This window comes from Anoplophora glabripennis, unplaced genomic scaffold (genome assembly GCF_000390285.2).
Source record: "Anoplophora glabripennis isolate ALB-LARVAE unplaced genomic scaffold, Agla_2.0 scaffold11, whole genome shotgun sequence".
NCBI classification, from domain to species: domain Eukaryota; kingdom Metazoa; phylum Arthropoda; class Insecta; order Coleoptera; family Cerambycidae; genus Anoplophora; species Anoplophora glabripennis.
Window position 1 is genome coordinate 2493545 of NW_019416496.1, and position 16514 is coordinate 2510058.

At 34.3% G+C, this 16514-nt stretch overlaps 1 protein-coding gene across 1 annotated transcript; it reads right to left on the bottom strand.

The window, feature by feature from the left end:
- Positions 1–5275: 5275 nt before the first annotated feature.
- On the bottom strand, positions 5276–6070 carry LOC108907984. The gene has a single exon (XM_018711877.1). It carries the CDS (start codon positions 6068–6070, stop codon positions 5276–5278), a length of 795 nt encoding a protein of 264 aa, XP_018567393.1.
- Positions 6071–16514: the final 10444 nt, after the last annotated feature.

Sequence of the window (16514 nt, forward strand, 5' to 3'; positions counted from 1 at the left end):
CAAAAAATTCATATTTTATTTTGTGTTAAGTTTTCACAAAAACGCTAAAACACGTCAATTAGTTAATTGGAATTGTCGTTTTGTCACGTTGGTTAAACCTTTTTTGCGCTATGTTTCATAAACCTATGACGTCATCGACATTTTTTTTAAATAGCACTACCTAATTTTTTAAGCATAAATGGATAGCCCTTTTGAAGGGAAATGCGTCGATATAGGGTTTGGCCTACTTTAGTTTGACAGGTGCGAAAAAAAAGCCAACGATTTGAATGAACATGGTTTGAATTAATAACAAAAATAGGTATCACAAACTTATGCGCGAACAGTGATATAGCAAAAAATCTGTTTTGGTTGATTGTAGGCACATGTTTTTATGTAGATTGGGTAGGTACACCCGATCAGTGGCTAATGTAGGCATTGTTCTGAAGACGACAGTTAGCGAATGCAATAGTGCCTCATATCATTGTGACAGTTACAAATACCATAACTTTACATTACGATGGTGTTGTGTTTAAATGAGAAACAAAGAACTGAAATCATAATTATGGTTGGATACGGAGATAGGATAGTATCCAGAACAACCAATACCTCCGTGTACAGTATGCAGATTAGTATCCAAATTTGAAGACGCTGGCCATGTTAGAAATCTGTCTAGATCTACAAGGCCAACGACAGTGACAGAAAATGATAGGCAAAATGTTATGTTTAGCTGTCACTGAAAATCCACACATTGCCATTCGTCGTATCGCCGAAAACGCCAACATATCAATACATAAAAACGCACCTACAATCAACCAAAACACAAAACATCCCCAAATTTCCATTTTTTACTGTGGCACTGTTCTCGCATCAGTTTATGATACCTACATTTGTTGTTATTTTAAACCATTTCCATTCCAGTCATTGGCTTCTTTTTCGCTCCTGTTAAAGTAAAGTAGGCCAAACCCTATATCGACGTATTTCCCTTCAAAAGGACTATTCATTTGTGCTTAAAAAATTAGGTAGTGCTATTTAAAAAAATGTCGATGACGTCATAGGTTTATGAAACATAGCGCAAAAAAGGTTTAAGCAACGTGACAAAATGACAATTCTTATTTACTAATTGACGTGTTTTAGCTTTTTGTGAAAACGCAACACAAAATAAAATACGAATTTTTTGCGTTACTTCTGGGACACACTGTATGTGTGCATAAATTGACTTATAGAATTTGTGGTACTTTCATGTTCATGAAATATTGAGATACTGAAACCCTGTTTGTATTAAACTCATGATATGTAATACCTATACAGGATGTCCCACCAGGAACTGCATCGATCCATATTTAGGAAAGTACTGATTCGGAAAATTTGAAAATTTGGCAACATGGCAATGTCCCTAGGGCGAACACAACTAAAATATCTAGAACTTTCCAGCACTTCCGGTTATACCGGACGTCGACAACAATTTCGTTATTTTAAATGGGACACCTTGTACATTATTGTATTTTCGGATTTTACGGAAGATTTTAGTTTCGCTTTGTGTAATTTAAAATAATAATCTTCGTTTGAGTAATTTAAACGCACAGGCATTATTAGAATTATAGTTGTGACACGACACATAACAATATTGTACACAAGCCAAGCGACTTTTGATATTTTTAACATTTTCATGTCAAAGGCAGGTTTGATAACACTCCAGATATGATGAAAACTGCCAAAATAGTAGAAACTTGTAAATATCTTCAAAAGTAGTGATCGCAACCCTAACAATGCTTATATGGCTTGAAAGAGAATTTCGATGTGTACAAGACAGAGCAATAAAGTACAGGGTGTTCCATTTAAGTTAAGAAAGTTATAGCTATTTTACTTTGCTAAAATGTAGCAGCGGAAATGAAACGCTTGGTATAATATATTTTTTTTGAATTTAAAGATATACATATCATAAGTTAGCATTGTTTAAGTTCTTTACGAATATCGAAAAGCTTGATATTAATTTCCTGGAACAAATTTATGTCTTGAAATCTATTAAAATAACGAAGTTGGTTTAAATTTCCGTTATAACCGGAAGTGCTGGAGAGTTCTAGATATTTTAGTTGTGTTCGCCTCAGGGAGATTGCCGTGTTGCCAAATTTTCAAATTTTTCGAATCAGTACTTTCTTAGATATCGTTCGACGATCGTACATCAGGAAAACTATATACATATTTTTTAGATTTATAAATATAATAAAATTACATTGTTCTTTTATTACTATTGCAAAATTCTCATCTTTAAAGATCTTCACTGTATTTTGAATCAAAATTAGATAGCATTAATTAAATATCACAGTTTTAAACAATACTAAAAGTCAAAATTAGACATTATCGTATAAATTTTGAAACTGTAATAAATGTCATTCGCGACCTCTGGGCGCAGGTCTGGTCCGATCGGAGTGATTTGTTGTCGTCGTGTAGGTTAGATCCGAGGTTAGACCTTTCTGCGTCGAAGAATAGGGCATTCCACGATTACGGGGATGACAATAGGGAGGAAAATGATGAGCTTCTGAACTTCGGCTATTCTGTATAAGACCCTGTTGTATGTTCAAGTGCACTATAAGGGAACTTAGCGTGCCAACTACAAAGTTTTCTCAGTTACCTTGTGTGTAGAGCCAGTAAATCAATATATGGTTTTCGAAAGCAAGAAAGGGAAAATTGGAAAAAATTATTATTGTTGTAAACAAATGCAGTTGGTGTGGCTGTTGGTGTGATTCTAGGTGTATGTGGTGGAAATATATACAGAGTGGTGTCTTTTGCTGTTTTATTGTTTTCGAATTATAAGGCGATTCTTAATTTTCGGCAAAATTGATGTAACCCTACATATATTTTTTACATTAAATATAGTAAAATGGTTTAAATGTGCACACTTTTTTGAAATATATTTCAGGATGTTTGCAGAAATGTAAATATATTCATTTCATTTCATTAATTATAAATGCGTTCATTTTTAATGTGTGGAAGCTTGCCTGGTGGCGAATTGTATAATTTTTTCTTGATATGTTTTGAAAACACCTTGGGTGAAGTACAGTGTGGAGAATTGTTCTCTAGTCTGAAATGAGGCCATTTTAACATGAAGTATTTTTCACTTTCAGGAAGACCATCCGGATAATGAAGATTCTTTGAACGCTTTCCATCAATCTAGATATAGATCAGTATGATGGATTGTGACAAGTCGACCGCAATACATTTGTGTTACATAGGCAAAGTTAAAAAATTGGCTATATGGTTGCCGCGTGTTTCGAGCAAAAACACAAATCAGCGTGTCAACATCTTCGCCTGTTTGCTACCTCGACATCATTTATTTCGTCAACTGACGGTTTTTTCGTATCAGATTATTATTGGTACAAAAATGACACCTTTACATTGTCACAAACTTTCTGCGTGTGAACTCGGAAGTCACACAAAAAGTCGCCGTCCGGGTAATTGTAGTGGAGGAAAGTATAAACCAGGGGTATTGACAAGACAACCACAGACAACAGATATACTCCCGTTTATTTACTAAAATTCACCACTAACAAAGCGGTGACAGTCGGTACTAACATTCGGGAAATGTACTATTCCGCAGTCACCCTATTCTTCTGGTTTTACTCTATCAGATTACCATCTTTTACGTTTTCTATGGAACAACTATGCCAGGAATCTCCTTTAATGATGACGTCGCACTTCAAAACAGGTATGGTGATTATTTCACTTTTAAACCACCAGATTTCTTCTAGCGTGAAATAGAATACCTGTCAGATCGTTGGGAGACAATAGCAAACAGTAAAGGAGAATATATTTCTAATCAGGTCGTACGATATTTGTTGAGATAGAATTCCAAGAAGACCCCTGCATCACTTTCTTGGGATTAACCGCATTAGACACCCGAGGTAGAAAAACATTGACGGCAAATTTCAAGGCAAACCCCTGCGGAAGTAAATTGTTACAGTAATTCCAATAACAGAAATTTGTTGGCTTATTCCTTTCTTGGAATTCTATCTAAACAAACACTGTACGGAGTGTACTTTGTTTATTAAAAGAAATACATTTTGAATCCAATAAAACCACTATCAACTTATGCACTGAAAATTCACAATGAGTTGCATTTTTTGCAACATCGACCGCTTGTTGTTGAGGACTATGTAGGATCCAAAAAAAATGTATGTGCTTAAAATACCCTGAAATTGTACAGATTTTACATAGCAACTAACCTACCTTTACGATTTTGCAAAGATTTAATAATCCCCGTTTATTTTCTTCTATTACTTTGGAATGCTGTGACATTTACTCAATGAGAGAAAATACCTCTGTCTTAGTTGACGATGTACAAAACTAGATGCATTTCTAATTACAGTTTGTGCTAACTGCCACTGAAAGAGGTCTTACTGGACCTTGCCGTAGTAGTTTATCTCGGCTCCGAGCCTGATCGACACTCCAGATATTTTAATGTTGGCTTTGATGGACGCGCGCATTCCGATATTAATGATAGCACCTCAGCCGAACAAATCGATAAAACTTTAATTGATTTGGGCACATTTAAATGTTGCGGATATACTTACTTTATTTGGTAGCGGCCCATTTTTTCAATTTATTCGTGGGAGAAAGGACCGCAGAAGATCAATTTACTTTTTGTCTTTTTGGAGATTGGCGTGGAATATTTAATAGTACCTACACTTTTATTTGGCCAATTATTTTTAATTAAACTTATCTTGAGTAAAAGTGAAGTGAAAATTTCCCAAAATAGAATCATCGGGGAGTTAATTATCCAAGAAATTATGTCATAAATATCACTTTTTATAAATACAATGTAGCACTTAAAGAGGTTTGCTTTCCAATTGCAATAAATAATAATTGTTTTAGAACCAATTTTTCAGTGTGTGGTAGTAACAACTGTAGTAAAGCTACTGTTTTAAATTTCCTCATTTCTCAACATACTATTAGATTGAATATTTGCAAATAACTTATAATATACAGGATGTCCCAGATAACAATGCTCATACGGCAACCAAAGGTAAAATCAGTAGAGCTTTACTTTAATAAAAAATTGTTCATTACAGGAAGTATCTTCTATTTATTTTTATATGTAATATACTCAATGTATAAAGGTAGAGTAATAGTAATTGGGTTGAAGATCAGATGACATTAGTTGTGGAACTGTTTGCTAATGGTGGTGCCACATTGTCGGTTTATAACACTTGACGTTTCCAGAGACATATCGCTCTCTTCTTCAGAAGTTACTCTGAAACTGGAGATCTACTAGTTCTGTCACTATTTATATTTGACGTGGTCACTGGTCCATGATGTTCCGGTGGGTGACCTCGTACGCGTTGTTGATGTTCGAGCTTTCACGAATTACTCTCTTCCATATACCTGGCAGATCCACGCCACTATCTCTGTTGAAGTTGTTCGGATTTCTGTAAATTTCTAAAGCTTCTCTGTATAGTCGGGGCCCAAATCTTCTCTCTCTCACCACCATGTTGGCTTCACTCAGATTCACTGTGTTGTTATTTTTGAGGTGACTTTTGTTTTCCTTTAACCTCGTGTTGATGTGCCTTCCTGTTTGTCCTATGTAGACCTTTCCGCAAGAGCAAGGAATACTGTACACACCGGGGCCCTGGAGCTGGTCGTTGTTGCAGGTCTTTGGAGACGCTGCCGCCACCTTCCTTACAGTACGGAATACTGTGTTGATATTCCTCTTCTTAAAAAGACGCCCGATTTTATCTTTACAACCTTTCACGTAAGGTAGATACGTCGTCGCTAAGTACTCCTGTCTCTCAATGGGTGTATGTCTCCTTCTGTTAGCTCGTTCTATATTTCTCGCCCTGTAGCCATTCCCTCTCAAGGCCGTGCGTAGGTGTTCTAGTTCTTCGGCCAGGTGTCTTGGCTCGCTGATGATCCGCGCTCGATGAATCAAGGTATTTATGATCCCCTGTTTTTGGGCTGGGTGTTGTTGGGACTGTGCATTCAGATACCTGTCTGTGTGAGTTGGCTTCCTATATACTCGATGTCCTAAAGTGTCATCTGGTTTCCTCTCCACCAAAACATCCAAGAAGGGAAGAGCGGCGTTTTTCTCTACTTCCATGGTAAACTGGATATCTGGATGTATCCCATTGATATATCCAGGAAATCCGCTACGGTTTTGCTTCCGTGGGCCCAGATGATGAAGGTGTCGTCAACATATCGGAACCAGCATTTAGGCTTCAAAGTTGTGGATTCCAGGGCTTTATTCCACATTTGTTCATTCAGAGCTCCAAAAGATTTATATGATTATGCAGATTATTAGAGACCGTTATATCTTTTTTGGGGGTTGCTGAGCCATGTCATCTGCGGTGTAAGTTTAATCAGTAAGTCAAACATCTGCGGTATATAATAAGTAAAAATGTGGTCCCAACGTACTACCTTGTGGTACTCCTGATTATATAATTTGATATGAGGAGTTAATTCTAACTTGACAGAATTTTTTCAGAGAGGTATGATTTGATTATTAGATTATTAGATATAACTGATCTGGAAACTTTTCTTTTAGCTTAGGTTTATAATAGTTCTGCACTTCCTTTCATTCTGGGGTTTCCCTGATCTTCTGGACGAGTGTGTTACATTACAACTGATGTTATAGAATAATTTACTCTGTATTATTCTTAATATTTTTAAGAATAAATTTTTCAAAAATTTCTAATATGATAGAAACTTAAAACGCCAAATTTACCATAAATCTGGAAAATTACAAACAGCAAAACTATGTTTATATGAACTTTTTTTGTTCCTTTAAGGAGATAAATCCAAAAATTATAGAAAAATATTGGTCACTGGATTTAGCTTTAAAAAAAAATTAAGAATCAAATCCAGTCAAGAATGAAAGAAACTCTCTTAAATGCATAAAAATATTAAGAAATTTTCTTGAAAATCGAGTCTGGGACATCTTAACTATATTTCCTTAAAAATATGAGAAACCCTAAAAAGTTGCACCCTGTATATTGAATTAAAATTAAAATATTCATTTCACATGCATTTATTAAAGTTAACTTGAGAATAATCAAGGTATTTATCACGAACAAATAAGATCCACGTTAATAAGGTGCGCTGCATTTTTAATAAGAATGATTTTCAGATATACTTTTTAATGGGCCCATCAATTTAGAAACATAGCTCAACGATTTTCCAATACTGAAAGTAGCCCATGATGAAATCTGCCTCCTCATTATAGCGCCTTGGCATTTTTCACGAGTAGATAAAAGGTCCCTTTACAAACAGGCCGAACTAAACAAATTACAAACTGTTTAAAAGTCTTTTCTTTTATAAACCATTTTGATCTGGTGTATGATATGGGGCCAGTCTTCTGAACACATTTCGTGTAGATTTTGCCTAAAAACTAATTGGACGAATTGGTAACACTAGATTACTGTATGGAATGTAGCGATTATAATCTATTACTGTTTTAATTAGGTGATGATTTATTTCCCCGATCGTTTTACTAAAAAATGCGAAGTTGTGCGCTACATTATATTAATTGAGAAACACTCTATTTTAGTATGTAAAATTGATGTCAGACGTTAAATTACACAAAGCTTTTGGACTGGTAGTCCAATTTAATAAGCCTTTAAATCGAAATTTTGGTCAACTTGCCTGAATTTTTGATGAGTTAGTTTGAGGTATATTATAGCAATAAGTGACAGTAATTTTTTGTTCAACCCCCGGCCAAGGGTGAAAAAAGATAAAACAAAGGACTTTTTCAAGATAACTCAAAAGGGGCAAGGGCTAGAAAAAAAAGTTTCTTATAAAAGTTGTAAAGCATACAATTCTACATAAAAATGGCATCTTGACTTTTTCTTGTACTATTAAAATTAACAGAGTTAGGGAGGCTAGAAGTTAAGGGAAGATTTCAGAAATTTAAAAAAATCATAACAAGCAGAAAAACGAATGAATTTTGTATTTTTTTTTTAAATCTACTCTAAAAAATGTAAAGAGACACGTATTTTTTTTATCGGCGGAAAAACATATTTACGGGGTGAAATACACCCTCAAAGTTCGCCCCCCAAAACAGTTTTTTCAAAATTTCTGGGGTTCTAATCAATATTTTGAAATGAAACAAAATGGAAATTACTTATGATAAAAAACAAATATTTCGCAAGTGATTCCGTGTTTGGGGGTTGCTACCCTTATTTTTTATTTCAGAAAAACTATATTTTTTATTTATAAAAAAATCATATTTACTCAAAAAGAATTAAAAATATGATTTATGTAAACAAATTGACAAAATTAAATTGACCTGTTTCGAGGTTTTCGTTAAAATCTCTGTTTAGGGGGGTGAACAACAAATTTGAAATTGTTATAACTTTCTTATTAAAAATTAAAAAATATATCTATTTCTCTGAAAAGAAATGTTAATTTTTTTAGAGTAGATCGAAAAAAAAATTACAAAATTCATTCGTTTTTCTGCTTGTTATGATTTTTTTGAATTTCTGAAATCTTCCCTTAACTTATAGCCTCCCTAACTGTGTTAATTTTAATAACACAAGAAAAAGTAGAGAGGTCATTTTTATGTAGAATTGTATGCTTTACAACTTCTATACGAAACTTTTTTTTCTAGCCCTTACCCGTTTTGAGTTATCTTTAAAAACAACTTTGTTTTATCTTTTTTCACCCTTAGCCGGGAGTTGAACAAAAAATTACTGTCACTTATTGTTATAACATACTTCAAACTAACTCATATCAAAAATTCAGGCAAGTTGACCAAAATTTCGATTTAAAGGCTTATTTAACTGGACTATAGAAAGAATTTTGTTCTTCTCTAGCTGAACATACTGCATATTCGGTACAAATAAGTTTTCAAGAGATTTTGAAAGCGTTAGTATTTATTTATTGTCCTCTACACACACCTAAGGTTCTAGATACATGTCGACATTTTAAATTGTTAAAGTTTAAACGTTAACTATCGTACTTAAAATAATGTCGCTATTTAATTCTAAACAATATACCGTATATGACATTCGTAATGTAGTTTTAATTTCTGAAATATCTCAAGTGTAAAGCAGATATAGGAGTTCCACGGGGATCCGTTCTAGGTCCTATTCTTTTTACATTTCAAATTAACTATTTGGAATGTATAATTAAATATTCATTTATTGGCATGTACGCCATCCAGACACTGTTATTCGTTTCAGATGCTTCAGAGGAACAACTAGGTGCAATCCAATAGCATTCTTGTACCTATAAATGATTTAACACAAATTCAAAATCTACGAATATGCGTCATAAAAATGACGTTCTAAATAAAGGTAGCCGTATTATCAAATTCCAGTAAGCAATTCCTGTTTCTGAATGGTCACCAGATGTTTTATTATTATTCTTTCATAGTATTTATCTCAGAAGGTACGATTAAGGTGTTAAAACACGGTGACCGGTATAATCCGTCCGAGGAATTTAAAGAACAGGATAAACAGAATAAAAATAAAAATTAGCAATTAAAGGATGCAACTAATTAAGAGAAGATAACAGCGAGTCCCAGCCTTATTTCGAAACAGTTATTAATTGGACGTAACTGTCTTAAAAGGAATAAAACTAAAAGTTGTTACGTAATAGCGTTATTTATTTTTATTTAATAATATAATCGCGATTGGAGCACCTGCCGTCCCAATATTCAGAAATATGGGCAGATGCGACGTCTGTGGTGTATTTTCAGCCGAGGTAGTGGTACCTTCAAGGTATTTCCGGTTTCGGGCGACTGTTTGATACATTTTTTAGGCGGACTTGTTAATTATTTTTGGCAATAATTCTCGACGTCATTTTTTTCTCAAGGAGAACTGTATATCTGTATCTTAATTTTTACTTTCAATTAATGATCCAAATTTAGTTTGTCTCATTTCAGTTGATGAACTCAAATGACACAAATTTAATTGAAGGTACATATATAATACAGCGTGATCCACAATCCAAAAATTGGGAATGATGCATCATGAAAAAAGGAGTCAATATCGTAAAAAAATTTTGTAAACCTTATAGTTTCCGAGAAAAAAAATTATTGAAATTTACAACCCTTGCATTGCTGGGCTATTGTAGTCTATAGCGTCATTCGCGTTGTTCGCTGTACGCAATGCGCTCTTTCTCCGCATGGCCCCAAGCGATTCCGAATACAGAAATCCTATTTTAGTATTAAGGTTATGCCGATAGTGTTTACATTACTTTTTCGAGTGCCAAAATTAGCTTATGTGCTTAGCAACTCGGAATTGATGGATATCTTGGAATGATGAAACAAGACAACATTTGTGTTACTGTGAAGCATTTGTGTTATGGTGAAGCAAGTCAACATTTGTGTTAGTTCGTAGAAACTGGGTAAGATGGGCCCAATGTGTTACACATCGATGGATAAAATTTTGTGCAGTTGTTGTAACATCAGGTATGTTATTAAATTTTTAAGTACTGTTTTCTAGAGCGCATCCTAACATTTGTCGCTAAACATAATTTATTTACAAAAAATCAACATGGATTTAGGGCCAATATGTCTACGCAAATAGCAGTACATAATTTCTACACAAGGGTTTTGGAGTCCTTGGGTGCGGGTGAATGCCCTGTTGGGATCTTTTGTGATCTCAGCAGGGCATTTGACTGCGTCAATCATAACAAGCTACTAGATAAACTTAATTCATATGGTATACGAGGGACAGCATTGGACTGGATAAAATCCTTTCTAAGTCATCGTTTGCAATTTGTTAGTTTAAGGCATGTTGATAACACGTGGATGCAGATAGTAAACTCAGAATATCGAGGTATAGATGTGGGTGTGCCTCAAGGCACTGTATTGGGTCCAGTGCTCCTTTTGCTTTACACAAATGTACTGGATTCTCTTATCACTGATGCAAAATTCACTATGTATGCAGATGATCAGTCGTTATTAATCTCGGATAAAGATGTACAGTTAGAACGTAAATCCAACGAAGTTCTGCAGACTTTAAAAAATTGGTACAATTCTAATGATCTCTATCTTAATACAGAAAAGACGCATGTGATAAGATTTCATAACAAACAAAAATATTGTAACCCTTTAAGCATAGCATTAAATGGCTCAGAATCACTATCGTTTGATAGTAAAATAAAGTTCTTGGGCGNGAGTTCTTGGAAGCGGGTGAATGCCCTGTTGGGATCTTTTGTGATCTCAGCAGGGCATTTGACTGCGTCAATCATAACAAGCTACTAGATAAACTTAATTCATATGGTATACGAGGGACAGCATTGGACTGGATAAAATACTTTTTAAGTCATCGTTTGCAATTTGTTAGTTTAAGGCATGTTGATAACACGTGGATACAGATGGTAAACTCAGAATATCGAGGTATAGATGTGGGTGTGCCTCAAGGCTCTGTATTGGGTCCAGTGCTCCTTTTGCTTTACACAAATGAACTGGATTCTCTTACTACTGATGCAAAATTCACTATGTATGCAGATGATCAGTCGTTATTAATCTCGGATAAAGAAGATGTACAGTTAGAACGTAAATCCAACGAAGTTCTGCAGATTTTAAAAAATTGGTACAATTCTAATGATCTCTATCTTAATACAGAAAAGACGCATGTGATAAGATTTCATAACAGACAAACATATTGTAACCCTTTAAGCATAGCATTAAATGGCTCGGAATCACTATCGTTTGATAGTAAAATAAAGTTCTTGGGCGTAACAATTGACTAGTGTCTCGGTTAGAAAGAGCATTGTGTTCAATTAGCTTCTAAACTGAATTCGTTTTGTTTCTTATTAAGAAATATAGGCACCCTCCTCTCTAAAGAGCACCTTACCATGGTTTACCACGCACAAGTATCTTCAAGGTTGCGATATGGCATATGCTTTTGGGAACCAAGTGCTCACACCATGGACGTGTTTGTAGCACAGAAACGCATTATTAGATGTCTCGCTGGTGTACCTGGCGTAATTGCGTGTTATTTATCATTTATTGTATCCCAAAATGGGATGATTGCAAAAGAATATACCAGTAGGCCAATGGCCATATCCAATCGAGCAAAAATTATGTTTTTGATCAGTTGTAACTAACAATTTTCAAATGTACCTTCAAAGTGATGTAAAGGGAATAATAGGGGCTATTTGAAAATATGAGAGCTCAATTTGGTATCCGTAAATAATATATTTTTTTATGAAAATGCTGTTCTTTGGTGAAAGAATAGATTGATCTAGAGCCTTGTTATCGGCAGGTTCACTAACGAAAAAGAGATACTTCATCTCGAGTTGGTAATACTATTTTTTCTCCTCACATACTTATATTTTTTTAATTTACACGTATGGAAAAATTAATAATGCTCAATTTTGATTCATGATAATGATAAAATTACTGCCCTGTACGAAACATACATATCATTATTAGATACTTCTTCTACTCTGAATGTGTCAGTTCACTGTCTTACTCAATACCTGAAGGAAATACGAATTAAGCCAGATATATCAGTTCTTTTGTTTTACATTCATTAACATCCGTTCGATAATTATCTACTCCGGGCTGTTAAAAAGTAATTTTTTGTTTTGCACTTCCTCACAGAAATGACAAGAGAGATAAGATGACCGGGAGAATCATGTCAATTAATGGACATTAAGGCTTCAGGAACTCTTCATGTCGAAATGAGAGTGCTGGATAATAGAAGGTACGACTAACGTCTTCCTATTGCCATATTCGGAACTAATATTCGAAGATTGCATCATTTTGTTCATGCAAACAAAATGGATGTTTCCGTTACATTTTTCTTTTGATGATGTCAATCCCTTTTTGCAAATGTTTAGTTGTTTGTCTTTTTTAGATAAACGAAATATGATTTATTATGGTTTTGGGAAAAAATGTATACATGTAGAAATTAACAATAAACCGTGAAATAATGAAAAAATATATATTTGGGTTTGGAATCATTTACTGAAATTAATTTATCTTTAGCACACAAGACCATTAAATCAAAAGATCCATAGAAACTTGTAATAAGAATTCCGTTATTTGAAGATGGTACAGGTTGTCTCAAACTCGGTAGTATGGGCCTACTGTAAGCATACAAAAAATTTAAATAAAACACATGGTGTTAAATGGGATGAGATAAGCTCTATTTTCAATGTAAAGTATTATCTTTGGGATTTGACAGAAACGACTAATGACGTCATCAATTATATTTTTTCCATAAACATACCCAAATTTTGTTTCTGTTAAAAAGCTCTCTTTTTTCTAATAAACTTTTATTAGAGAAATTTTTCTGTATCACTTCCCGTATAAAAGTTTTAAACAATATCGTCCTAAAAAGTATCAAAAGAAATACCACCTAAAAATCACATTAGTGGAAGGATAAAGTCGTAGTTAGAAAATAATTGAATGTTCCTTGTTTAAAGTACATAAATGTCATTAACAATAAATAAAAGGATTAAACTCGATAATTCTTTAAAATAGTTCAAATAAATGATGATGATAACAATAACTAAACTTAAAAAATGGGGCAAACGCTTTCACACTACATAAATACATATTACAATCTATTCTCTGTATGACCTCCTCTCATTTCAAGACACATATCCAATCTTCGCCTGACTTCTTTATGGGCCGCGTTTATTAACACTTCGCGCAGTTTAACTCATTTCAAGCATTTGTGACTTTTTCTTTCTTCTTTTGTATTGGTATTTGATAAAGACAATAAAGATTATTATTATTATTAATATCTCATGAAGGTGTTGTGTAAACCTTACTTTTTAAAAACCCCCATAAAAAATCGAGGGGTGTTAGATTTGGTGACTTTCCGGTCCACTGAATAGGCACATTAAGCCCAATCGATTTTTCTGGGAAAAATGTTATTTAAATATTGCTGTACAATCAGGATTGCCAGGGCCTTGTGAGGTGGAGCACCGTCGTGTGGAAACCAAATGTTTCTCCTTAGCTGCAAAGACACATCCAGAAGTGCAGGAATTTTTTATTCTAGATTTAGGTAACTTACGCTGTTCAATGTATGTTCATAAAAATAAGGCCCAATTAAATACCTAGCGATGATGCCGTACCATACATTTACTCCAAAATGGCCTTGGTTTTGGACTAGATTTCCAATGGACCAGTACTGTTTGTTGCGTCTGTTTGGCAAACCATTACTGACAAACCGACTTTCGTCCTCCAAAAAACGTGTGTGTCGTAAAAGGTTCTGATCAACAGTTTCTACATTTACTACAATTTAAGCTATAAAATTAAGTCTGTTTTCAATGTGACACTCAGGCAAATACTCCAAATTGTGAATTTTGTGGTCATGATACCCATTGGTCTTTAAAATTCGTTGAACGGTTGATTTATCCAAATTCAATTCCCGGTTAGCCTGCCGTTACAAAATTTTACAACGCGCATCAATTTGAATTTGGACGAGCTTCCCTCACCACCACGGCTGCCAGCCGCCGGACAGTTTACTTAGCAAGTACCTTCTCTTTAAAGGGCTCGTGAGTCGTTAATTTTCCACATTTTTCAATGCAATTCACGGGAAATAATAGTTTACGTCGTAAACTTTACGTGAACAATTGCGCTACGATTTTGTTTTTAAATTCTTATTTTGGCTCCTGTTGGTCGTATAGGGTGCTTTTTTTTTTTAATTTTGTACTTTTTTGCCAGCTATCCATTGAATCAATTTTCGGTGAGGTAGCATAAATAGTAACAATTTTATTCAAATTGTTTATAATCGAAAAACGCAAGGTTTTTTAATGCACAATTTGAGAATGTTAAAAAAATAGTGATATTTTTTAATAGGTCGCTTAATTACCTACTCTTTAAGTTACAATGACACTTTCAGAGTCATGTTTGGTTGAAAATTAATGCCTGTACAGAGGCTTAAAGTTCATAACTTTTGGAGCCTCCGTTATAATCAAATTGAATTGTGCGAAAACTATTACACCTACAGCACCCACTTTTCGCACACTTTTAAAGTATGACAAAACCCTCAACTTGTCATAGATTTTATAAAATTTTAACAATAAATGCGATAGTTATAAACAAATTAAAAAATGGGCACTTTTCTTGTTTTTTTTCAATAACTTTTTTGTTTATTAACCGATTTTAATTTAACAAGTCTCATTTTGTAGATAATTTTATTCCCTACACACTATCTTGAGTCGCTTTTCGCTAAAATTGATGGTTTTCCCCGCAAAGTGAAAAAACTGTTTTCCTCACCTATTTGTTTAAAAAGAAAAGTTAGTTATTAAATTTTTTTGACTCACGAGATGAGAGATGTCTTGTATTATGATCCTTTAGTCAATTTTACAATAATCTCGCGGATAGGAATTTTTTTAGCAGGTACATTTTATACTATATTTTATCTTGAACATAGGCTTAGTAAGTACTGCTGTGAATTATTACTTATTTGCTGCTAAATCACACCCGATATCTCTCTATATTAGATCCCTAATCAAGTAAGCGGTGACATAACAAAAGCGCCGATGGCCGCTTTGAACGTGTGAGTTCCCCACACTGCACATCATAACATGCATTCTTCGATGCATTCAAAGAGGAACTTAAAAGTCGCGCCGCTGACAGTGATGACTGGAAAATTGATGGTTTATCCATCAGCTATAACCTGACGTTTGAAAACGTTAGTTATTCACCGTCTCAATGGAATCGTAAGCGAGGATAACTGATTATGAATGCAAGATTTATAGTACTCGTAATGGACCCGACGTGGCACTTGAATCCGAGTACCTACTGAAAGTGAAAACTGTTAGAATTTTATTACTTTAAAGGCTAAGTAACTTACTGTATTATAATATACACAGCATATCTGGGTTAGTATTGCGGTATTTTGCACGAAATTATTATTTTTTTCTTTAATTTTGTACGCGATCATTGATAATAGAGTTACCACTGTAGTATAATAACCCTAGGTTCGATCAAAAAAATAAATGTAGTTGTGGCCAAAATTATGTGATCGTCATAAGGAATACCTACGTTGTGTGTATCTATTTTTAATTGACCGTAAGGCGCTGGCTACTAACTTTGTAGAGGGGATGTATGGTTTTATTATATAAAAACAAAAGCAGAGTAAATACACCTAACCTTTATTTACATACAACAAACTTCAAATTAAACATGTGACAAATATAAAGAACAACAAAAACATCAACAACCATTTAACATAAAATGAGAGCGCCAGGCTCACCTAGAGCTCCTGTGGGGAAAGAGCATGGCAGAGAAACCCACGATCGTTGCTCTTACCACCCAAATATGAATGCAAAACAACCGCTAACCAAAGGTATAAATTAAGATCCTTTGCTAATGATAAATAAGACCTGTCTCATTTAATGTGTCACTAAATGTCATCTGTTACCTCATATTAGTCATACACACTTCCAAGTAAAACTGAAGAAGTTTGGTGTTAGTTAGCCGGCAGAGCCGGAAGGTACTGGAGTCCCATACGGGAGGCAATCCAGCTATAGTTGAGATTTCGGAAGATCCTTCATAACACTGGAGTCCCATACGGGAGGCAATCGAGCTTAATCCAGATTCGTTCCGCACGGGCGAAAATGTTAGTAAA

Bases quoted from the DNA above. Each gene is read 5' to 3' on its own strand.
- LOC108907984 (XM_018711877.1), bottom strand. From the start codon at position 6,070: ATGGAAGTAGAGAAAAACGCCGCTCTTCCCTTCTTGGATGTTTTGGTG.